Source organism: Aethina tumida, chromosome 6 (assembly GCF_024364675.1).
Source record: "Aethina tumida isolate Nest 87 chromosome 6, icAetTumi1.1, whole genome shotgun sequence".
Lineage (NCBI taxonomy): Eukaryota > Metazoa > Arthropoda > Insecta > Coleoptera > Nitidulidae > Aethina > Aethina tumida.
In genome coordinates, this window is record NC_065440.1 from 16,124,834 (window position 1) to 16,152,293 (window position 27,460).

Below are 27,460 nucleotides of genomic sequence, written 5' to 3' on the forward strand. Positions count from 1 at the left end.
TCTTAAGTATCCATTTTTGCATATATACACAAGTTTATTGTTCTTTTATCTCCATTCTCTTAATTGGATCTTCATTCGTTCGTTTGGAAGACGTTTAAGTTTCTTCCAAACCATATGTTCTTTCTTGTATTTGGACCTTGATAAGTCAAGTTGGAAGACTGGAAGTATCTTCTAAGACTGTCACAAGCCATCATAATTCTTTAAAATGCAATTTTAGCTTAGTTTTCTACAATTCTTCCAATTAAATTTAATATTGGTCAATATAGTTTTGTAATTTTATCTTTTCTCTTCCTTCTAGACCTTGAATGATGTGTTTGAAAGACTTTGATGTTGCTCCTAGACCTTCCAAACCTTTCCAACTCTAATAAAAGTATGCCAACAATTATTTTAATACTCTTAAGTATCCATTTTTGTAGATATAAAGTAGTTCTTTTATCTCCATTCTCTTAATTGGATCTTCATTCGTTCGTTTGGAAGACGTTTAAGTTTCTTCCAAACCATATGTCCTTCCTTGTATTTGGACCTTGATAAGTCAAGTTGGAAGACTGGAAGTATCTTCTAAGTCTGTCACAAGTCAACATAATTCTTTAAAATGGAATTTTAGCTTAGTTTTCTACAATTCTTCCAATTAAATTTAATATTGGTCAATATAGTTTTGTAATTTTATCTTTCCTCTTCCTTCTAGACCTTGAATGATGTGTTTGAAAGACTTTGATGTTGCTCCTAGACCTTCCAAACCTTTCCAACTCTAATAAAATTATGCCAACAATTATTTTATTAGTCTTAAGTATCCATTTTTGCAGATATAAACAAGTTTATTGTTCTTTTATCTCCATTCTCTTAATTGGATCTTCATTCGTTCGTTTGGAAGACGTTTAAGTTTCTTCCAAACCATATGTCCTTCCTTGTATTTGGACCTTGATAAGTCAAGTTGGAAGACTGGAAGTATCTTCTAAGTCTGTCACAAGCCATCATAATTCTTTAAAATGGAATTTTAGCTTAGTTTTCTACAATTCTTCCAATTAAATTTAATATTGGTCAATATAGTTTTGTAATTTTATCTTTCCTCTTCCTTCTAGACCTTGAATGATGTGTTTGAAAGACTTTGATGTTGCTCCTAGACCTTCCAAACCTTTCCAACTCTAATAAAAGTATGCCAACAATTATTTTATTACTCTTAAGTATCCATTTTTGCAGATATAAACAAGTTTATTGTTCTTTTATCTCCATTCTCTTAATTGGATTTTCATTCGTTCGTTTGGAAGACGTTTAAGTTTCTTCCAAACCATATGTCCTTCCTTGTATTTGGACCTTGATAAGTCAAGTTGGAAGACTGGAAGTATCTTCTAAGTCTGTCACAAGCTATCATAATTCTTTAAAATAGAATTTTAGTTTAGTTTTCTACAATTCTTCCAATTATATTTAGTATTGGTCAATATAGTTTTGTAATTTTATCTTTTCTCTTCCTTCTAGACCTTGAATGATGTGTTTGAAAAACTTTGATGTTGCTCCTAGACCTTCCAAACCTTTCCAACTCTAATAAAAGTATGCCAACAATTATTTTATTACTCTTAAGTATCCATTTTTGCATATATACACAAGTTTATTGTTCTTTTATCTCCATTCTCTTAATTGGATCTTCATTCGTTCGTTTGGAAGACGTTTAAGTTTCTTCCAAACCATATGTTCTTTCTTGTATTTGGACCTTGATAAGTCAAGTTGGAAGACTGGAAGTGTCTTCTAAGTCTGTCACAAGCCATCATAATTCTTTAAAATGGAATTTTAGCTTAGTTTTCTACAATTCTTCCAATTATATTTAATATTGGTCAAATTAGTTTTGTAATTTTATATTTCCTCTTCCTTCTAGACCTTGAATGATGTGTTTGAAAGACTTTGATGTTGCTCCTAGACCTTCCAAACCTTTCCAACTCTAATAAAATTATGCCAACAATTATTTTATTAGTCTTAAGTATCCATTTTTGCAGATATAAACAAGTTTATTGTTCTTTTATCTCCATTCTCTTAATTGGATCTTCATTCGTTCGTTTGGAAGACGTTTAAGTTTCTTCCAAACCATATGTCCTTCCTTGTATTTGGACCTTGATAAGTCAAGTTGGAAGACTGGAAGTATCTTCTAAGTCTGTCACAAGCCATCATAATTCTTTAAAATGGAATTTTAGCTTAGTTTTCTACAATTCTTCCAATTAAATTTAATATTGGTCAATATAGTTTTGTAATTTTATCTTTCCTCTTCCTTCTAGACCTTGAATGATGTGTTTGAAAGACTTTGATGTTGCTCCTAGACCTTCCAAACCTTTCCAACTCTAATAAAAGTATGCCAACAATTATTTTATTACTCTTAAGTATCCATTTTTGCAGATATAAACAAGTTTATTGTTCTTTTATCTCCATTCTCTTAATTGGATTTTCATTCGTTCGTTTGGAAGACGTTTAAGTTTCTTCCAAACCATATGTCCTTCCTTGTATTTGGACCTTGATAAGTCAAGTTGGAAGACTGGAAGTATCTTCTAAGACTGTCACAACCCATCATAATTCTTTAAAATGGAATTTTAACTTAGTTTTTTACAATCCTTCCAATTATATTTAATATTGGTCAATATAGTTTTGTAATTTTAGTTTTCCTCTTCCTTCTAGACTTTGAATGATGTGTTTGAAAGACTTAGATGTTGCTTCTAGTCCTTCTAAACCTTTCAAACACTAAAAAAATATGTCAAAAATCAAGTGTATTGTTCTTTTATCTCCATTCTCTTACTTGGATCTTGAATTATATATTTGGAAGACTTAAATTACTTCCAAACCTGTAAAACATCATCCATAATAATTCTTTGAATTTTTTTTCTTAAATAACTAAAACATTCAAAAGTGATGGATGATAAATTAAAAAAGATATTTTAAAAATAAATATAGTTTATATAAAAATATAAAACATGTGTTTTATTATTTATTGGCTTACAAATTTGAAACGTTCTGACGAAATTTATTTTTAAGAGCACACATTTTCGTAAAAACGATAATAAAAAAAGTTGAAACAACGTAATGGAAGAGTCTTGTACAAATATGCAGATTTACACCACCGTGTTCGAAAATGGGATTTAAATTTCACTAATGAAGAATTTCAAATCATAATTAAAAAGGATAAAAACACGTTCATACATTTACCAAATTAATATTTCTATTTGCACCGCATATGCCGGCAAATATCTATAAATCCGCCATAAATATTCATAAAACATTTTGCACCAATGTGACGCGGGGGTGGGAGGGGGCGAACATTAAAAAATTTGTTGTGTTTAACAACAAAAACAGTCGGTTAAGCAAGAAATATGGTGTGCAAATTTATTTTCGGGGCATTAAAATTTGTCGAATTAATATCGGAGGCAACCGCATTTGTCAACGGACAATTTAACATTTCGGATTCCGACCGGAAAAATTATGATGTGTGTTTATTAACATTTTTGATTTATGACGGGGAAAAAATATGGGCTCCTCCTCAAAACTGAAATTAATCGAACACTACAGAAACCTAGTTTAAAATGTACATTTCCGTTTCGTTGTGGGCCCAATCGACGAATTTAACGATTATAAATAAACCTTCCGGTTACTTGCCCAACGATTTCAGACCGGGTTTCGATATCGGGTATCGGAAATAAATACACAAATAGAATGTTGAACCACGGATCGTTGTTTATGTAATTTTGTTCCTTGTTATTGGAACATTTTCGATTTATTATTTAATTAGTAAATAGTTTTATTTTTATAATGGTTTTGTTTGGTGGATTCTAATGATGGTTTATTATCGTTTCAAGTTCAATCAAGATCAATAATCAATCGTTATTTCAGAATATCCACATGCATTTAAATTTGAAGTATGCAGGTCGTAAAATTTTAATCACGATATAATTTTAATATGTTATTTTATTTACAATAAATTTTAATTGTTTAATTATTTTTATTGCAGGAATATAAATAATTCAGGAGCAGCTTTTGATAGTGTCAAGATTGAAGTGTTTAAGTAGGTACAACTGTCTAATTTTACATTCCATGATTAATCAATCAATTATGGCTTACAAATTGATGAATTTCATAAAACGTTCTCTGAATATTGCAACATGATTCTAACAATAACCATGTTTATAAATAAACCAGTGATCACTACTGAAGTAGTTTGTAAGTTATAAAAGTCTTTCCAATAAATTGCAAGATTTTTATTAAAAACAGACTTAGTAATAGATTTAATATGCTCTTCTTTTTAATAAATGATAATAGATGATAATTGATAAGTTTGGAAGAAACTTAAACATCTTCCAAATGAACGATTGAAGATCCAATTGAGAGAATGGAGCTACTACTACAAAACCATATTAACCAATAACAAAATTAATTGAAAGAATTATAATTTGATTTTAGGAAATAAATAAAAGAAAATTTGTGATTTTGCATTTAAAATTTTTTGGTATGTTATTATGAAAGCCTAAAAGTAAATAGTATCAGTTTTCATATTGAAGGATTATCATGGATGACGTTTTATAGGTTTGGAAGAAACTTAAACGTCTTTCAAATGAACGATTGGAGATCCAATTAAGGGAATCGAGATAAAAAAACAATAAACTTGACCTTTTCTGTAAAAATAAATACTTAAGAATACTAAAATGATTGTTAATATTCTTTTTTTAGTGTTTGGAAGGTTTGGAAGGTCTAGGAGCAACATCAAAGTCTTTCAAACATATCATTCAAGGTCTAAATGGAAGAGGGAAGATAAAATTACAAAACCATATTGACCAATAACAAAAATAATTGAAAGAATTATATTTATTAAGCAAGAATTTAATGTTAAGAACTTCCATTTTGATTTTAGGAAATAAATAATAGAAAATTTGTGATTTTGCATTAAAAATTTTTTGGTATGTTATTATGTAAGCCTAAACGTAAATAGTATCAGTTTTCATATTGAAAAATTATCATGGATAACGTTTTATAGGTTTGGAAGAAACTTAAACGTCTTTCAAATGAACGATTGAAGATCTAATTAAGGGATAAAAAGCTATAAACTTGACCATTTCTATCAAAATAAATACTTAAGAATACTAAAATGATTGTTAATATTCTTTTTTTAGTGCTTGGAAGGTTTGGAAGATCTAGGAGCAACATCAAAGTCTTGAATACATGTTATTCAAGGTCTAAATGGAAGAGGGAAGATAAAACTACAAAACAATATTGACCAATAACAAAAATAATTGAAAGAATTATATTTATTAAGCAAGAATTTGAAGTTCAGAACTTCCAATTTCATTTTAGGAAATAAATAAAAGAAAATTTGTGATTTTCCATTTAAAATTTTTTGGTATGTTATTATGAAAGCCTAAACTTAAATAGTATCAGTTTTCATATTGAAGAATTATCATGGATGACGTTTTATAGGTTTGGAAGAAACTTAAAGGTCTTTCAAATGAACGATTGAAGATCTAATTAAGAGAATGGAAATAAAAGAACAATAAACTTGACCATTTCTGTAAAAATAAATACTTAAGAATATTAAAATGATTGTTGATATTCTTTTTTTAGTGTTTGAAAGGTTTGGAAGGTCTAGGAGCAACATCAAAGTCTTTCAAACATGTCATTCAAGGTCTAGATGGAAGAGGAAAGCTAAAATTACAGAACCATATCCAACAGTAAAAAAAAATAATTAAACAACAAATTATTTTGAATAATTAAAATATTTCTGGAATATTGGCAGAAAATAATAAGCACCATAATATTTCAAAAGTCTTAAACTGTCGAGAGAATCGAAATAAACCGAAAATCGAGTGAAGTGGAGTTTTATGACCGCATCGAAAATAAAAATCGCAATAAACAACGATGATTAATGTGTAAAATATTAAAAACACGTGCGATTTCTAGTACACGTCAATAACGTGATTTATACGCAAAAATGGTTGGAAGGTTCTTTCGCGTTATTGAATAGACAGGCACACTTGGAGCCTCAAAAACAAGTTGACATTTTGATTTGGCCGTACATAAATCACCGTCCGCTTTGATGTACCAAAATAATCGAAAGCTGGATGATTGCTTCATTGATATTTATATATTTATATTTAAAATTGAGTAGATGTAAATAATCGAAATGTGTTCACACCTACATGTTCATTAGGAATATTTCTGTAAAAATGTAAAACACGTGTTTTACACCGGGCTAAACTGAAATTATTTATTGCCTGTGAAATTTTGGTTAACAAATTTGTACGTCTGGACTAAAATTGGTTGGAAGCTTTGAACTGTTATTGAATATTTGAAGTATTGTATTTTATTTTTTAATTATCTGTACGACATTTGACCATCCTTAACAACTTAATTGACGCAGTTAAGGCATTTTGTTCCGAACAAAAGCTTCAGACACCTCGAAAGCTTTAAGTTTTTGCCTCCCTTCAGGTTTTTACCGCCCCCCCAAGCCAAGTCGAATTAATAACATTTCTTTTTCGGACGACAAAAGCCACTGTAAAACAATCCGTCTTAAAATTACTCCTCACTTTTTGCCGACCGTCTGGACAATTTAACTCGAAACCCCCGCAAAACAAAAAGGCCGCCTTTAATCCACCGCCACACGTTTCGCCGGATCGTCCCGCACACATAATTATCGCGCCATTAATTAAACCGTGCGCCGATAGAAAACGCCGGAGGGGGTGCGAAAAATTACAAAAGGACCCGGCCGCGAACTTTACGGCCCGGGCAGTTTGTTACTGCGCTTCGGTCCTGTAATGATGGGCCGTTATTTCGGGCGAAAAGGGCCCGGACGACACTGTGGGATTATTCCAGGCGTGTCGGGCTGCGTCTCGTTTACAGTCCGGACGCGTATTAGTCGGGGTTTGTTAATATTTATCAGAGGAATTGAAAAGAAACGCTGGAAAAACTATTACTTGGTTGAGTACCGTTCGGGTCGCCCTTCGGATTTTGTCTATGGGACTGTGGTATTTGCATTTTTATCTACTTTCCTGCAAAGTATATAAAGCTTTGGATGGGGGGCATAAAAATGGATGGAAGTTATCTGGGACACTGGTCACAGATTTTCAGTATTGGATACTGGAGAAGAGGGCACTAAATTAAATATATTTATCTAGAAATTGAAAATACATTTCACCTGTTCTAATTTTTTAGATGTTTGATGTTAAAAGCTTTCAAAGCTTTTGTTGTTAGAAGTTTAAGGTATATTTAAAAGTATAAATTCAAGATTCAAAAAGTTTTTGAATTTTCAACTTGATTTAGAAAATTTTGATTGGTTTTGTGAAAGTTTGAAGGTCTGAAATAAATCAATCTTTTAATAAATAATTTCCAAAAACTAAATTTAATTTGAATTTATATTTTTTACAAATTTATTTTATATTGTAACATGTTAAAATAAAGTAATATTCTAAAATTATAAATTGTAAAATAAATTAATATTACATCAGCGGGTTTTTCATCACTCAAACATCACGTTATCGAAAAACCCAATCATGTATATATTATTAAAAATACTGCTGGCCAATAATTTTAATTTATATTTAGTATTTCATTATTGCAAAACTGATTTATTTTCGGTGGCGATACGAGTAAATTATTAACACTCGAAAATAAAACTAATAACCATTAATCTTAAAAATATTGGCAATTTGACAAGGTTCATAAAAATAACCCGTGCAACAACAATTTATCATTTAAATTGTTCATTGTTTTGTTATTCGTTATTGACCACCGAACGTAAAAGTTTCGAAATTAATAGCCCCGTCCCCCCACGAAATTATTTTATCCGCCGCTTAAATTATTAAAATACAATTTCCCAACGCTTTTCACGTTAATCGTTCGTCGTACCGAGGCGGCAAATTCAATAATTCACCGCCGAACGGCGAATCATTAATGCGAACAGTCCACGGAGAAAAGGACATATATAAATTATCCCTTTTCTTGACGGCCCATTGATTTATAAGGCCCCGCGGCGCTCAAGCACCGACATAATAGGGTTGTTATGTAATACACGTCATTCCCCTTTTTAATGGCGTTTATAAATTTATCGGGGGTATCGCCATAAATTACGCGTAGACGACTTTTATGTCAATGGACGGGTTTGAGGACGTTGGTGCGCAGAATGTGCACTGCGCATCCGAGGGGCGTGGCCTTGGCACCCTTCCCAACTTAACCAACCTCTACTTCAACTTCAGGTCACATGATGTTAACGTTGGAAGCCACTTAATGCGCCTATAAAACCAAGAAAATGTGGTACAGAAGGATAATTAAATTTTTCTTAAAATGTCTAAATATTCTAACAAATATGAACATATAACAATTAAATTATAAAATCTATTTAAACCTTATAAACATTTAGTTTCTTTCACCCTCTCAAACTCTCAGAGCACTAATGCAAGGACGAAGTTGCGTAGAATGTTCACTGCGCATCCAAGGGACGTGGCTTCGGTCCCGTCCCCAACTTAACCAACCCCTACTTCAACTACATGTTACAATATGTTAACGTTGGAAGCCTTTTACTGTGACAAAATTTGTGCTGAATACAGTAAAATTAAGACATATTTACATTCGAGATAATACCAACATTTTTAAAAATTTATATATCTGCATTAGTAAAATATGTTTATAATATTTGGATAGCCTAAAAGGTTAATAAAACCAAGAAAATATGGTGCAGGAGGATAATTAAATTTTTCTTAAACTATCTAATTATTCTAATAAATATGGACATTGAAATAAAACAGTTAAATTATAAAATTTATTTAAACCTTAGAACATTTAGTTTTTTTCACCCTCTCAAAGTCTCAGAACACTAATTCAAGGACAAAGTTGCGCAGAATGTTCACTGCGCATGCAAGGGACGTGGCTTCGATCCAGTCCCCAACTTAATCAACCTCTACTTCAACTACATGTTACAATATGTTAACGTTGGAAGCCATTTACTGTGTCAAAATTTGTGCTGAATACAATAAAATTAAGACATATTTACATTCGAGATAATACTAATATTTTTAAAAATTTATATATCTGCATTAATAAAATATGTTTATAATATTTGGATAGCCTAAAAGGTTAATAAAACCAAGAAAATATGGTGCAGGAGGATAATTAAATTTTTCTTAAACTATCTAATTATTCTAATAAATATGGACATTGAAATAAAACAATTAAATTATAAAATCTATTTAAACCTTAGAACATTTAGTTTCTTTCACCCTCTCAAACTCTCAGAACACTAATTCAAGGACGAAGTTGCGTAGAATATTCACTGCGCATGCAAGGGGCGTGGTTTCTATCCAGTCCCCAACTTAATCAACCTCTACTTCAACTACATGTTACAATATGTTAACGTTGGAAGCCATTTACTGTGTCAAAATTTGTGCTGAATACAATAAAATTAAGACATATTTACATTCGAGATAATACTAACATTTTTAAAAATTTATATATCTGCATTAATAAAATATGTTTATAATATTTGGATAGCCTAAAAGGTTAATAAAACCAAGAAAATATGGTGCAGGAGGATAATTAAATTTTTCTTAAACTATCTAATTATTCTAATAAATATGGACATTGAAATAAAACAATTAAATTATAAAATCTATTTAAACCTTAGAACATTTAGTTTCTTTCACCCTCTCAAACTCTCAGAACACTAATTCAAGGACGAAGTTGCGTAGAATATTCACTGCGCATGCAAGGGGCGTGGTTTCTATCCAGTCCCCAACTTAATCAACCTCTACTTCAACTACATGTTACAATATGTTAACCCTGAAACCCATTTACTGAAGTCGTGCCACTGTGTCGAACTTTGCGCCGGACACCTACAACATTAGGGCTGATTTGCATTCGAGACCGACTCGGACTCCTTGCAGCGTCCCGGGGGACTTTATCTGGCGCGTTTTGCATTAAACTTCCGACGCGTTCACCAGATAAGTAACACGGGTCCGAGCACTGTATCGTGTTACCTGCCATGCATCTGCATGCCCTTAATTTACATAAGTCCTTCCGTTCGGGGACCGTCCTGAAATTAGAGCACGGCGCAAAATAAAAATAAAATAAAAACATAATAAATTCAACGTTCCGCGTCACAATCGCAACCCTTATCTCGGCGTTGATGCAGATGTCGACGCACATGCACACGCGCCCCCCGGGGGTGGATGAAAGACTTCCGTCCGGGGACATGAAAGAACCCCGAGTCCGCGGCACACAAAGGGTTTAACGTGCACGGTACACGTCCGCGTCGTAAAAAGCATCGACGACAAGAAACCGCCCGTTTCATTAAGGCCGTCCCCGATTTTCAATTAGAATCGGAAGATGTTTTGCGCCGGCCGCGGACCGGGGCCCATTTGAATTTCAATGAGGACACGGAGTCGGAATCAAAGTCCCGGACGTGGAGATGGACACCTAAGCTGGTTCTTGCCGTCATGGAGATTTTATCCGGGGCACGCACCGTTGTTCAAACATTACGAAAAACCCCCGGACTAGTTTTCGGGGTGGAGGCCAGAAATAGAGTTCCACCTGTTATCGGGGCTGCGACTTTTTGATTTATAAACGGCAATCAATGCGGACAAAAAATATTTATGCCTCCAATCGGAGCAGATTGTTTTTTTTTTCCTCTCCTTGCCAGCATTGACCGAAACGTTATTCGACTCACGTAGATTGCCAACCGATAAATTTGATTTTCGTCATTATATCTGGCGTTTCCAGTTTCGAGATGAATATATTTGATCTAGTGCGTTACTTCTCCCATATCCAATTCTGGAAATCTGTTACTGGTGTTCCAGATAACTTATATTCATTTTAATGGTCTCTATCAAAAGCTACATCTCCTTCTTGTACACAAAAAAACAATATGTGTAAAGTATTTATATACTTCAATAATTGAAACATTTCTAGAATATCTGAAATGTTTTAAATATATAAAAATTAGAACAGAAAAATAAGTTTTTTCTTTTAAAATATACCTTACTTTTCTAACATTAAATTAATTAAATTACTAAAGCTTTGAAAGCTTCCAATATTTCATTTACTTCACACTTTCAAAGTCTGAACAGCCAAAATCAGGTTAAAAAGTTATAAAACTTCAGAATAGTTAAAAGTTGTGAAGAATATCCAGAAGTTCTTTATAATTATATCTTATTGAGTGTAAAACATCAAAAAACTTTAAAATTTCTAAAGAATTTATATACTTAAATAACTAAAACATTTCTAGAAAATCTGAATCATTTAAAATATTAATTTTTTTGTTTTTTTTTTTTTAAATTTTGAACAGAATAATAATTTTGTAAATATGCCTTATACTTCTAAGAATTATAAATATTAAAACAAATTAATTAAACTACAGAAGCTTAGAAAGCTTTTAACGTTTAGTTTACTTCAGGCTTTCAAACTACTTAAACTCTGAAGGGGCTAAATTAAGTGGGGAAATTCTAAAACTTCAGTATAATTAAAAGTTGTGAAGAATATCCCGAAATTATTTCGTCCAAAAAGGTTAAATTATGTCTAATTAAGAGTAAAACATCAAAAATCTTTAAAATTTCTGAAAAATTTATATATATGAATAATTAAAACATTTCTAGAACATCTGGAGTATTTAAAATATTAAAAAGTTTTGAAAATTTGGACAGAAGAGTAAGTTATAATTTTATAATTATTCCTTAAACTTCTAACAACTTTAAATGTTAAAACAAATTAATAAAATTACTAAAGCTTTGAAAGTTTCTAACATTTCATTTACTAAGACTTTCAAATTCCCAGAAAACTAGTTAAAGTCTGAACGGCCTAAATCAGGTTGAAAAATTCTAAAACTTCAAAACAGTTAAAAGTTGTAAAGAATATCCAAAAGTTCTTTAATCTAAAGTGTTAAATTATATCTTATTGAGTGTAAAACATCAAAAAACTTTCTAAAAAATTTATGTACTTGAATAACTAAAACATTCCTGGAAAATCTGAAACATTTAAAATATTAATTTTTTTTGAAAAATTGGAAGACAATAATAATTTTGTAAATCTGCCTTAATCTTAATATTAAAACAAATTAATTATATTACAGAAGCTTTGAAAGCTTTTAACGTTTTGTTTACTTCAGGCTTTGAAACTGCTTAAAGTTTGAAGGGTCTAAATTAACTGGGGAAATTCTAAAACTTCAAAATAGTTAAAAGTTGAGAAGAATATCCTCAAGTTCTTTCGTCTAAAAAGTTAAATTATGACTATCTTTAAATATTAGAACAAATTAATTAAATTACTAAAGCTTTCAAATCTTCTAACATTTCGTTTACTTCAGACTTTTTATAAACTCTCAAGAAAGTAGTTAAAATCTGAATGGTCCAAATCAAGTTGAAAAATTCTAGATCTTCAGAATAGTTAACAATTGTGAAGAATATCCAAAAGTTCTTTCATCTAAAAAGTTAAATTATATCTAATTAAGTGTAAAACATGAAAAATATTTAAAATTTCTAAAGAATTGATGTATTTGAATAATTAAAACATTTCTAGAACATCTGAACTAGTTAAAATATTCAAAAGTTTTGAAAAATTGGAACAGACTTTTTATAAACTCTCAAAAAATCAGTTAAAATCTGAATGGTCCAAATCAAATTGAAAAAATCTAAAACTTCAGAATAGTCAAAAGTTGTGAAGATTATCCAAAAGTTTGTTCATCTAAAAATTTAAATTATGTCTAATTAGTGTAAAACATCAAAAATCTTTAAAATTTCTAAAGAGTTTATGTATTTGAAGAATTGAAACATTTCTAGAACAGCTTAAAAAAATGAGACTGACCAACATATTAAATATTTTTATTTAAACCTACGTATTCTATTTTCTACGTCACCGGGCATATAAATGGTCCTCAAAAACAAAGAAACAAAACCGGACACATGTACGCGGCAATCCACCAAGTCCGCGGGATTTCCATACGGCGAAACGACGATATCATTACCGTACTAAGCGAAAATCGATACGAAAATTGACCAAGCATCATCCCTCGAAAACGCAAAACTTTAAAATTCAATCCGTGCGTGCGGGTGGACGAAACAAAACAGGGACGGCCATTAAAAACGGATCCCGCTGACGGACTGAATATAAATTCCGCAAGTAGGTTTTCGGTACACTTTGCCAACTTACGTGTTACATAAAAGTGGCCGGGGTTGGGAAAATGGAAAAACTATCCCAACCCCTCCCCCCGTTTCACGGTGCGGCTCGTTGCGGCCTTAATTATGCGTTTAACTATGTGGAAGCGTTTTCTTTAATTGTTGCCAGATAGGAGAGTGAAGGCGGCTCTTGTGTTTGTCCAAAGTGGACGGATAAAATTGACTGAGTGTTTCCAGCCCCCTTGTACTTTTGCACATGTAAAATTCACCTCGGGTCGGTTTAATTAAACGGATGGACCGGATAAAATGAATGGTATGTTTGCCGTCGTTGCTAATGAAGTTATATACATTCGATTTTCAAATTTGTCCCCAATTTAGACTGATTGTGAGCATATTTGGGTATTTTGGATTCGTCCTCGTTTGTTTTAATGAAACGAAGATTTTAATCGGGGTCAGGGTCATAAATTTTACCTCAAATTTATGTTTTTATGCAATATTTAAATTTAATTTTATTCTATAATATATTATAGCTCAATATTTAATTAGTTACTATTAAATTGTGTTTTATAATAAATTTTATTGACATATTTCATTTAAAAAAAATTGAAATAATTTAAGAATTATATTATAAAATATTACAAATTACATATAAAATTTAGAAAGTATATTTTTTGTTTTACACTCCATTAATTTAACATTTACAAAATTATAATTAATTTTAATTTTTTAACCTAATTTTATTTTTAATTTTATAATTTAAATAACTAATTTTATTTATTTAATTGGTAAATTTAAGTTGTTTATATATATATATATATATATATATATATATATATATATTTAAATTAACTAATTTTTTATCAAATTGGGTCATTCTAATTTTTTTAACTTATTTTTTATTTTAATTTATAAATTTATTTATATTTATTATATATTTATATATAAAATTAAAAATATATTTTAAAATTTTATTAGATTTTTATTTTATTAATTTAAATTTTAATTTATTACTTTTTAATTCAATTGTTAATTTTAATTTTTAAGTAACTGATTATTTAATTTTAATTATTTAATTTAAATATTTTAAATTTTAAAAATTCATATTATTAATGTTATTTTTTAAGCTAAATTTCTTAAATATTGAATGATTGGTGAATTTAAATTACTAATTTTAATTATTTTTTTAAATTTTTCCAATCATTTTGTATATCTGAACTAATAAGTTTACATATATTTTTTTAATTTAATTGGTAAATCCGAATTTTAATTTTTAAAATTTTAACTTTATACATTTAAATCAATAATTAAACAAAAAAAATAATAATTAAAATGAACCAATATAAGTAAAAAAAAATAATTAATTACTTGTTTTTATTTTTATAAATTTAAATTATTTTTTAATTTAATTGGTTACTTTTTTAGTCTTAATATTTAATTATTTTTTTTTAATTTTAAATTAATAATAAATAATTTAATTATTTTTATTTATTAAGTTTTTTAATATAGAATTTAATTTTAATTTATTATGCTTAATTTTTTAATTATAATTTTTTTAATAAATAATTATTCATTTAATTTTATTTTATAAACAATACATTGGATAAATGTAAATAAATTTTAAGAGTACAAAGAGAAACAGAGACAACGAAAAACAAAAACCAGAAACCTAAAAAGCATGATTACTTTTGTATTAAAACATTTATAATTTATTAACATGCACAAAATTAATCATAATTAAATAATTTATTAAGCTTAATTTTTTAATTTTAATTTTTTAAAGAAATAATTTAATTTTATTTTTAAATGATGCATTGGATAACGTCTTTTAAGTCCACAAGAAGAAACAGAGACAACGAAAGACAGAAACCAAAAACCTAAAAACCATGATTATTTCTGTATTAAAACATTTATACTTCATTAACGTGCACAAAATTAATCATAATTCAATAATTCAATATAAATTTAATGATGCACCAATTAAATTATTTAATTAAATCCGAAATTTGTTCAAAACAATGGAAAGTATAAAGCGAAATATGGTACGTCATTCCCAATGGATTTAATTTGCTAGTTTTAAACATAAATTATTCGCTCCGTTAGGAAAATATCAAAACTAACACACCAAACAACATTAAAATAAACGCAATTTGTATGGAGTTTTATACGTTTCAGCTGCACGAATATTATTCGAAAGTAAATTGGTTTTTGCGAACTCAATTTTATGTTTATTATGTTATCTGAAATTTTTAACAAACTTATTGTCCTGCTTCGCCACCATTACAAGAACAAACAGCTGAACTAAATTAAAAATGGGCTCCGGGAGAATGTGATTACCTTAAATTTTCATAATCCAGCTTTAAACGACTATGACTTCAATAATACACCGTATAATGTACTTTCAAGACTAAGTAGTTTCAGGCAAATGTAGCCGGATGCAGTCAGGAAGATAATCTAAGTTAATAGGATTATTTCTTTGGAAAATAATAATAAAACACTATAAAAACGTTTATTGTCCAATAAAATAAAGTCGTGGCACTTAATCATCTTCTTCTGACTGTTGATGAATTTAAATTTTCATAATGGAGCCTTAAATGGCTTTCAGGAAAAACAATAAGACTATAAAAAAGGTTAATTGACCAATAAAATGGCTTCTAATCATCATCTTCGGACTCTTCAGTGTCATTTTTGATAATACCTAAGGTCTTAGCCACACTTTTGACGTTGGAAATCACTTCTTCTTGTACTAGATTGAAGCTCATCGCCAGCAAGGAGATGCCAAACAACAAGTACAAGGAACAAAGTGCAATACTGATGGTTGCCCTGTAACCACTTTGGGAGACACCTCTTGCAGGCACCAGGTCACCAAAACCTATGGTTGTTAAGGTAATAAAGCAAAAGTATGCTGAGTTTAAAAGGCCCCATTCCTCCCAGGAGTTAAACAAGAAGGCACCTGAAAGTCAACCAGTTTATTCATGTCGAGGATTAAGTCCTCCAGAGCCAGAAGCATGTGACCAGGCAAGCGCAGAAAGCTAAAACTTTAACACTTTAACAGTTACCTGCAACAATATACGAAATAACCAAAAAAACACAGAGCCAAATGGGGACCGGTTTAGTTCTGGGTTTATCGCCGGATGCATAATACTCATCCTCGGACGAATCGTCGAGATAAACGTTTCTATGGCCGTATCCCAGCGGCGTCATCATCTTAGGACTCGAATTGTACGGCACTGCAACATTCAGCTATTAAAATCTAAATGGAACAATTTAATATTCACGCCTTTGATTAAGCATTAACGATGCCATAACCGACGTAATGGGGCTTTGTGTTTATGCATCGTTGATGTTATTGACACTTACTGGGCGACCTAGATCTCCTGGCCCTCCTGGGTCTGCTACTTCTGTAGGAGTCGTCGTCCTCCTCCCTGTCCGAAGAGGTTGGGGACGGGTATCTGGAAATTTATTAAGTTACAAGCTTGTTTTGGGGTTGGAGGTGAGTTATTACTGGTCTGGAATCGCCAGGAAGTTGCTCTGTTGCCTGGGCATGGACACAGCTCTCCTGTTCTGGGTCTTGCCGTGCCCCTCCATGTCTCTGGTTGTTATCCCTACGAAACTACCTGTAGTGGCCTCCAAGGCTTTAGTTACAACTAACCTGGGGGTACGTTGTTGGCTAGGGCGTCCGTCTGGCCCACCACGTACTTGTTGCACAACACCGGAGCCTTGGACATCATCATGAACTCCATTTCTAAGTCGTTCGACCTTTGCACCCTCCTCCTGTCCAACGACTGTGACCTTTGGTTGTGCTGGCTGATCTTCCTGGTTGGGTCGCTGTTCTGGGAGCTCCTGCTGATCTTCATCCTGGGCAAGCTTTGGCCCCGCCTGAAGTTCTGCCTCTCATCCACGTATCTGAGGTCCGTGTCTGATCTGGACATGGAGTACTCGTAACCACTGTCCGCCGACTTAGTGGAGTTCCTCACTGATCTCCTAAAGGACGCGTTCTTGGACCTGGCCAGCCTTCCACTGAAACACCACCAAATTCAGCCAACGTCCCCAATGTGAACTCGAGTTACAGACTCTGGAGCCCTAATTGACTTGTTGCGTCTCATCTTTTTGGGCTTCTTGGTGCACATGTAGCAGCACACCCTCCAATAAAGGAAACGAAACGACGTGGCCATGATGTCGCCGATGTTCGACAGACAGATAAGCATCAGGGGGATGCCCAGGACGGCGTAGAAAATCGTCACCACCTTCCCCCAAGGCGTCTTGGGTGCGATGTGCCCGTAACCTGGAACAAAACCACGTAAAACGGTCGCTTCCTCGTCTGTCTCGCATCTCGGTCAATAATGCGTGACGCGATGCGAACGGTTAGAAAAACAAAACAACGTACAATTAATAACATTGTAAAGCGAAAGTGCCATTTCCGTTTTCCTTCCATCATCCCGAGTCGTGTCCTCGTCGCGTACGAACAGAAACAATGCGGCGTTAACATTGATTTTTACAAATAACTGGGTATTAATTTGTCGGAAATTAATTCGGGGGAACAGCCGCGGCCCCTACGAAGGTTTCGCGGAGGAAGGAAGCGTTCACGGTTGGGGGCTGCGAAATTTTCGTACGGCGGGGTTTTTGTTTATCAATGCGTAATTGAATATATGAGGAAGTGAATCATAATTAGCGGTAATTAGGATGAATGTATGGCATTAAAATGAACCTTCTTTCTGCATTGAAGTAATGTTATGCAACAATGATTTTATGGTAATTTTAAGTAAGAAGTAAATCCTCCAAATGAATCCAATTAATTCGTTAAATTCAATAGATCCATAAGATCTGATAGATTTAATAGATCCAATAATTTCAATAGTTCCAAGTGACTCACCAATAGAAACAAAAATACAGCAGGATTATATTAAATTAAAGTAAATTTTCGATTGGCAAGTAATAAATGTTATATAACAATTGTAAATTAATTTAATAGTTTCAATATATCCAATATATCCAGTAACTCCAGTATTTCCAGTATATCCAGTACATAAATTACATCCTATATATAGAATAGTACACAAAATATATCCAATATAACCAATATATCCAACATACCCAGTACACAGAATGTGTGGAATATCAATTTTATTCAGTATGTAAAATATATCCAATATAACTAGGAGATCTACTAAATATATACAATAATATATCCAATATATCAAATATATCAATCAAATATATCAAATATATCAAATATATCAAATATATCAAATATATCAAATATATCAAATATATCAAATATATCAAATATATCAAATATATCAAATATATCAAATATATCAAATATATCAAATATATCAAATATATCAAATATATCAAATATATCAAATATATCAAATATATCAAATATATCAAATATATCAAATATATCAAATATATCAAATATATCAAATATATCAAATATATCAAATATATCAAATATATCAAATATATCAAATATATCAAATATATCAAATATATCAAATATATCAAATATATCAAATATATCAAATATATCAAATATATCAAATATATCAAATATATCAAATATATCAAATATATCAAATATATCAAATATATCAAATATATCAAATATATCAAATATATCAATTTCCAATATATCCAATATATCCAGTATAACCAATATATACAGTATATCCAATATATCTCATATATCCAATATATCCAATGTATCCAGTATATCCAATATAACCAATATATTTAATATATCCAGTATATCCAATATATCCAATTTATCCAATTTATCCAATATATATCCAGTATATCCAATATATCCAATTTATCCAGTACATCCAATATATCCAGTATATCCAATATATCCAATATATACAGTATATCCAATATATCCAATACATCCATCTAGTATATCCATTATATCCAGTATATGCAGTATATCCAGTATATCCAATATATTCAATATATTCAGTGTATAAATTCTACATATTCAATATGTACAATAAATGTTACAAATCTCAAGTTTTTAATATATTCAACATGTACAATATATCCAAAAAAGCAATAAATAGAATATATCCAATATTATTTATTATTTTATTTTCATTTTACTCTGAAGTATTTGTTATATGACAATTGTTTTACAGAAATATAACAATGTTTTATGATTTCAAGACGTAACAGCTTAAATGGGTTTCGTTTGTTTTATATCCTATAATAAATTTTTAACTTTAAGTACATATATTTTACAAGTTTAACAAGATTTTATCTTACAACTTGCATTTTAAAACAATACATAATAGTTCACTGAGGTTTCATTTACATTTTAAATACAATTTGTGAGATATTGAGCCATTCTAAAATAAATTTTGACATTCACCAACATCCAACTAACAGTTATTTATGTTTTTCATTAATTTTTTCCATTTTAATTACATATTTACCAAACTATAATGAGCTGTACAGAAAACATATTGTGTTAATTAACTAAAACTGATTGAACCCCAGTTGATTGACTGTCGACTGTCGAATTATTTTTGTTGGCTCTTTGATTTTTTATTTATAGCTATGATAATTAATTATCCTATAGTTTTGCCATAAAAAAAACACATCAAAAACATTTTCTTCCATTACGCCTCGTCGCCCCGCAAAATTGCCTCACCCAAACATTTTACACCCCATTATCCAGTTCGCGTACCCCCCAAAACTATGCACGAGTGTACAACCGAGCTGAGTCATTCGAAATTTCCCAAAACGCGTTCCCCAGACTCATCAACCGATAATGTTACTACTAGTCGCGTTGTGCGAGGTATTTTTGGGTCAATGTTACCGGCGTGGGCGGTGCACTATTACACCTGTATAATGAAGGTGAACAGAAGTTCTCAAACATTGTAAATTAATTAATTAATTAATTAAGAGTTATATTGTCACAGCCACAGTTTCCCACATCCAAAAATATGTCTACAAAATGAGTATTTAATGTATTAACAAGTGTTTAATAATGATTTAATTAAAACTGATTTTTTAATACAAATATTAATTAAGATATGTAGATATTTATGGTTTTTGAAGTTTAAAAACTAATATATATTTTCAGTAGATACCAAACCAGTCCAACATACCCAAAATACTCAAATTATCCAATATATTCAATATACCCACAATATACCCACAATATATCCAATATATCCAATATATCCAATATATCCAATATATCCAATATATCCAATATATCCAATATATCCAATATATCCAATATATCCAATATATCCAATATATCCAATACATCCAATATATCCAATACATCCAATACATCCAATACATCCAATACATCCAATACATCCAATACATCCAATACATCCAATACATCCAATACATCCAATACATCCAATACATCCAATACATCCATTACATCCATTACATCCAATACATCCAATACATCCAATACATCCAATACATCCAAACAATATGCCCAATAAATCCAGTTTAACCAGTTTATCTAATATATTGAATAAATCCAACAGGAACAGTTTAGATGGAATTAAAAATGTCTTCTTAATTCAGACGACTACGATTGTCATTTACGTGTGACCATCCAATTCAATTGTTCAAAACCGTTTCGGCTAATTAGAATCCGGACCGGTACCGCTGGCCACTGTCACTTTCATTGTTGTGCATTTTAAACAATCAAGCGGCGGTTTTGTATTTCGATCCGGCGGACACTTTGATTGCAAGGTGGCTTAAACCGTGCCCCACCATTAACAAATTAGTAATTTAACTTTAGGTTATATAAATAAGACTGCAGTTGCGACGGTTCGCAGTTATGTAATGCGAAACAAATTGTTTTAGTCGTTTTGATTTTGTTGCTTGGTATTTGTGTTGTGTGTTGTGAGAAGTTATTGGAAAGTTGTGTGCAATAATGTTTAATAAAATTGGTGAGTTATTTATTTATTGTTGTTGTTTTTTTAATTATAAATTGAATATAAACATTAAGTTTTTCCTTCATTTTACTTTTAGTGTGTTTTTTAATTAACAAATTTCTTTCTTTAATTATATTAATTTTAAAGTTTACGAACAAATGTTTAAATAAATTTCATTCTTAAATTAATGAAATTTGCACAATCCATAAATCTACACAATCCTATTAAATCTATATAATTTATATCACCTATAATATCTAAAAAATATATAATATAATTTTCAAATTAGTTATTTCATAAACTAATTTCAATTTTAAGTTAATAAGGTCAATGAAATCAATAAACTAAATAAACTAAATAAAATCTATAAAATCTATAAAATCTATAAAATCTATAAAATCTATAAAATCTATAAAATCTATAAAATCTATAAAATCTATAAAATCTATAAAATCTATAAAATCTATAAAATCTATAAAATCTATAAAATCTATAAAATCTATAAAATCTATAAAATCTATAAAATCTATAAAATCTATAAAATCTATAAAATCTATAAAATCTATAAAATCTATAAAATCTATAAAATCTATAAAATCTATAAAATCTATAAAATCTATAAAATCTATAAAATCTATAAAATCTATAAAATCTATAAAATCTATAAAATCTATAAAATCTATAAAATCTATAAAATCTATAAAATCTATAAAATCTATAAAATCTATAAAATCTATAAAATCTATAAAATCTATAAAATCTATAAAATCTATAAAATCTATAAAATCTATAAAATCTATAAAATCTATAAAATCTATAAAATCTATAAAATCTGTAAAATCATCTGTGAAATGTGTAAATTCCTTAAAATCAGTAAAATCTCTACAATTTTTAAAATCTACAAAATCTATAAAATCTATGAAATTCTATGGAATCTGTAGATCTATAAATTCCATACCAAAATATGTAAATATTTATAACGTACATAAAATCTATAAAATATGAAATTTGTATTAATACTAGTATTATTTATTATTTTTAAATACAATAAATAAATTGCGGTATTTTTTATTTGTTTAATACTTTCAATAAATTTTACATTTTCACCTTTAATTCCCTCTCTAAATTCATCATTGTTAGAAATTCGTGATGCGTATCACAAAATACATTAAAAAAAATAAATATTGATCTTTTATATTTGAAAATGATTCAACACGTTATATCAGTCGTTTTATTGTTTCAAATAATTTTATTGCGAATATTTGTCATAAAATCAAGCGCGGCAAAATGACCAAAACATAAATATTAAAACGGAAACCCTTTAAAACGCAAATCCGTAATGATTAAAAAAAAATCCATAATCAAAAATCCCCCGCTCATAAATTCATTAGTCCGTTGTTTCGCGAAAACTCGGTTGCATCCAATATTCATATAAATTACATTAAACTAAACATATTCCGCACAAACTACCATCCCACACACACACACACACACACACATACAAAGGATCCCGGAACGCAAAAATCGATGCATGAACATCATACGAATTAACTTTTGATATGCAAATCCGGGGGTGATTTTATCTCGTCCACGTTTCGGAAAGATCCTGATTAAACTTTCATTATTTTGTTGATTATTACTCGCTGCATAATTTTAATATTTTTCCACGGAAAAACGAGGATTTGTAATTACGTGGCAAAACATTCAATGTATTGTGAAAGCTTTAAATAACATAATATTGTTTAACTGTCAAGATTAACACCGAATTTATTGTTTAAATCAAGCAAAATCTTTTAATCTGGTACGTTAAACTAAACACATTCGGACTCGTACAACAAAAATATATAATTATCGTTATTATGGACGGCATTAAATCCAATCATTGTATTAAAATATTCAACAATTCATCCCCAATAATAAATACACGGAATTAAATTACTGAGATTATTAAAGTTTATGTGCAACATCAAAAATTTTTCCCCTGAAATTTAAATATTTATCATTCAAATTGATGCATCGCTCAAAAATCTGAATATTTATTAACGCAAATTTATAAAAATAAAAATAAATAAATACAATCACTGATAATTTTCACGAATTAACATACGCAAAAATTATGATTGCGAATTCGCAAAACGCAGACGAAATTAATGAATAGAATTTCGAGTCGGTTCCTCCTACATAAAATTCAATCCCTGACACAAATTGCGTATTTATGTCAAGTAGAACGTGTGCCTCGAATTGGCAAATCGTCATGATAAATTTATTTTATGTTGCATTCATTTTTGGTATGAATATTAAACAATAAGTATTGTTCTAATGTTTTTTCTCGTTATTAATTAAATTTTGTGATGTCAATTAAGTAATGTGTAATGTAAAATGTTATTTGTATAATAATGAAGACAAAACTTGTCTGATTGATTTTGGAAATATATATAATTAGATAATTAACAGAAAAAATAAACTATTTGTAAGTAATTAATTAAATATAAACAAAAATATTTGTTATTAACTTAAAAAATATTTTAGTAAACATATAGAATTAAATAAATTCATTTATTTTATATAAACATTTATGGAATTAACAAAACTTTATTTAATTTACTGTACTAATGTTTATTTTTCGTTATTCATTAAATTTTGTGTAGTTAATTAAGACATTTTTAATCTAAAATATTACTTGTTTAAAAATTTTTGTTAAGCATTTGTCGAAATGTTATTTTACTGATTATAGATTATAGATTTTATAGAATTTATAGATTTTGTAGATTTTATTGGTTTCATAGATTTTATAGATTTCATAGATATTATAGATTTCATAGATTTCATAGATTTCATAGATTTCATAGATTTCATAGATTTCATAAACTTCATAGATTTCATAGATTTCATAGATCTCATAAACTTCATAGATTTCATAGATTTCAAAGATTTCATAGATTTCATAGATTTCATAGATTTCATAGATTTCATAGATTTCAAAGATTTCATAGATTTCATAGATTTCATAGATTTCATAGATTTCATAGATTTCATAGATTTCATAGATTTCATAGATTTCATAGATTTCATAGATTTCATAGATTTCATAGATTTCATAGATTTCATAGATTTCATAGATTTCATAGATTTCATAGATTTCATAGATTTCATAGATTTCATAGATTTCATAGATTTCATAGATTTCATAGATTTCATAGATTTCATAGATTTCATAGATTTCATAGATTTCAAAGATTTCATAGATTTCACAGATTTCATAGATTTCATAGATTTCATAGATTTCATAGATTTCATAGATTTCATAGATTTCATAGATTTCATAGATTTCATAGATTTCATAGATTTCATAGATTTCATAGATTTCATAGATTTCATAGATTTCATAGATTTCATAGATTTCATAGATTTCATAAATTTCATAGATTTTATAGATTTTATAAATCTACAAAAATCTATAAAATTTCCAAAAATCTACAACATCTACAAAAATCTCTAAGTTGTGGTATAAAACCTATAAAATTATAAAATCTACAAAAAATTATAAATTCTGTAAGATAAAACCTATAAAATCGACAAAATCTACATAAAATATGAAATTTAATTTATTTATTTGTTTAGTTAAATTGGTAGTCACAAAAAATATAAGAAAATTGAAATTATAAATTAATTTAAAATATTTACTTTACATACATTGAATAAGTAAAATCAATTAAACAATGAGAATCAATCAGCAATTATTTCCAATAAATTTGTAAAGTTTATTTTTTTAATATTTATTGTTTTACCCATTGTAAAAGGAATTTTTATTGACTACAGGGTAATAAATTGACGGGGGCACGCATAAAAAACAAAAACCCCGTCGAAATATATGTACATCACGACAACATTCGTGCTGCAAATTGCGAACCATACGAATGATTACAATTAAAACGAAGATTTATCGCAATTAACCGTAACATCAATCTTCCGCAAAAAACCGACCGGCGCACAATGTTCCTGACACGGCGGATTGTTTTACAAAATCCCACTGTCGATTTCGGTTTGCACAATATCCTGACAATCAAAGGGGAAACCGCCCACTTATTGTATTGTACAATCACTTTTGGGGGCTGGGTGACTGAATTACGATTGCTAGGAAATTGCACAACGAGTTAGATTTGTTAATTTGCCTTCCAGGTGTGTGGTTCTTCCTTTTGGCCGCCGTGCTGGGTGACAAGGATGACAAGAAGTGGGTGTGGGGTGAGTCGGGAAGGAGCAGCAAGGAGAACTTGAGGAACTCCGACAGGTAACACTTTAAAACTTGTCTTGTTCTTTAACTTAAGGTGTTGTTTATTAGCTCTGCATCGGCGAGGTACGAGGTGTACGAGAACGAGAACTACCCAAACAGGCCCGGCTTCCAACAGTACCAAGAAAGACCACTTAATGACGGACCATTTCCAACCAGGCCTTTAGATCCGGGACCTGATGGCCCTATTTTCCCACCCAACGAACGGTACTGACTTCCAGAAACGAAGTACCAACATTAATCTGTTACTTTTTTTAGTCCTGGAGGTGTTTATGGCCCTCAGAACTTCGAGAACGCCAACTACGGGCAAGGACATGGAAGTTACAACAATGTCAACACGTACCACCCGGAGGACGGCATCTTAACCGGGCCGGTACCATCGTGGGTCAAGCAAGGGCCAATCAAGCAATTCGACAGGTGCAAGTGCTCTGAGAAGTTCAACTGCAACAGTCCGGGAATCTCCTACGTATATTTACTGTAGTTTATGTGGGGTTTGAAGGTTTACTTTGTCTTTTGTAGGGTCACTGTGACGTTGGGAAGCAGTACTGCTGCTGGTCCATCAAAAAGTCCAGTCAAATCGGAGGTCCCATTCCAAGTAGGCCAATTAACTCACCGGAAAACGGAATACTGGCAGGACCAGGTCAAGAAAGACCTTTTGGTCCAGCTGAAAGACCTTTAGGGCCAGCTGAAAGACCTTTTGGGCCAGCTGAAAGACCTTTCGTGCCTGAAAGGCCTCCAAATTACAGACCTAGTGGACGTCCAGTTGAGGAGACTTATTATCCGGGCAATCCGGGCAATACGGGAGGTTACAGGCCTGGAAGGCCTTTCAGGCCTTCTGGTGGTAGGAGTTTAACAGGTTCTCCTGAGTACCCTATCTAATAATTCGTTGTGGTTTTAGGAAATATTCACAGCTTACAAAATGGAGTGTTGATTGGACCTGGGGGACCTTTCGATTTACCCCACGGAGGAGGATTTGGAGCTGTAGGAGGGTTCGGAAGGTCCAAAAAGGATTAGACGCAAATTGCCATCGTGTTTCACAGATTTTACAACATTGTTATTTAGTTTTGTGGCTTGTAAGACTGTTACTTTAAAGTTATTTATTGAATTAAAACTAGTAGTCACCAGTTTACCAAAATAAATAGTTGTACAAGAAGCGTAGCATCATTTACAAGCCTTACCAATGGTTGTGATGACAATGATGGAGTAAAATAAGGCCCCGGTGCTGGTCCATTGTACTTTGGTAGGGTCCTCCTCCCCATCCCATCCATCCTTAGTCATGGCCTTGAGTAGGGAGTTCTCAAACTCCTTTAAATAAACGGTGGCGTTGGAAGTGAAATTCGTTTCCTTCAGAAAAGGAGAGTCCTGTGTCAGCTTCCACAAATGCTCGGTAACATTCCGTCTCAGCTTACTTATGTTCCTCTTCACCTTAAAAGCAAAATGCCTGTCTACGTCTCAACCACCGGAGATCTATCAACTTACATCCCTCTCGTGCTCGACTTCCAACGCCTCGAAGGTCACCGCACCCAAAACACAGTAAGAAACCACCATGGAAACCAAAGTGATGTGGGAGAAGAGGCACGTTATCGTCTTCCAGGTGTAATGGAGACACTTCCCGCAGGCGCTCTGCGCCTCGTAGTCGATCTCGGTGTCCGACTGGTAACGGGACATGGTCTCACCCCACTGGACAAGTTCAAAACATCACACGCGACGACCGGTCGGGAAAAAACATGTAAATCGAACGGCTGATCGGACCGACAGTGACGGGTCGGGGCTATTTTTAAAGCGCCACATGTGATGTGAAGCACTGAAATAGATTTTCGGGAAGTGTTACACTTCAGTTTTATTATTCGGGGCCAATTAAAATATTTACGGTGGTCGTAAATGCAACGGCCATTACGCATGTGATTATGTTTTTTTAGTTTTTCTGTTCGTTTCGCGTTTGTCTGCGTGTAAAAAATTGGCGTGGGTGAAATGAATACGTTCGGGATGTTTGTTTTGCTTTTTATTATGGGAATGGGTTTTGGATTTAAAGGGTGGACTTGTTTTTGGAATTAGAAAATTTATTTTGTTTTGTAGCTCAATTTTACAAGTTCAGCTAAAAACTGGTATGTACAATAAAATATTTCAAATGTTTTTTATATAAAACAGTA

At 30.8% G+C, this 27,460-nt stretch overlaps 2 protein-coding genes across 2 annotated transcripts; one reads left to right on the plus strand and one right to left on the minus strand.

The window, feature by feature from the left end:
* Nucleotides 1–15,604: 15,604 nt before the first annotated feature.
* LOC109604237 (uncharacterized) lies at nt 15,605–27,078 on the minus strand. The gene is made up of 8 exons (XM_049968587.1): nt 26,790–27,078; nt 26,489–26,735; nt 17,184–17,394; nt 16,762–17,129; nt 16,615–16,714; nt 16,470–16,561; nt 16,169–16,339; nt 15,605–16,062 (listed from the first exon to the last, which is right to left on the minus strand). Exons 1-8 carry the CDS (start codon nt 26,976–26,978, stop codon nt 15,764–15,766), a joined length of 1,677 nt encoding a protein of 558 aa, XP_049824544.1. The 5' UTR covers nt 26,979–27,078; the 3' UTR covers nt 15,605–15,763.
* On the plus strand, nt 20,923–26,463 carry LOC109604241 (uncharacterized). Its single transcript, XM_020020773.2, has 6 exons — nt 20,923–21,037; nt 25,202–25,310; nt 25,362–25,517; nt 25,569–25,776; nt 25,830–26,151; nt 26,209–26,463. Exons 1-6 carry the CDS (start codon nt 21,022–21,024, stop codon nt 26,322–26,324), a joined length of 927 nt encoding a protein of 308 aa, XP_019876332.2. The 5' UTR covers nt 20,923–21,021; the 3' UTR covers nt 26,325–26,463.
* Nucleotides 27,079–27,460: the final 382 nt, after the last annotated feature.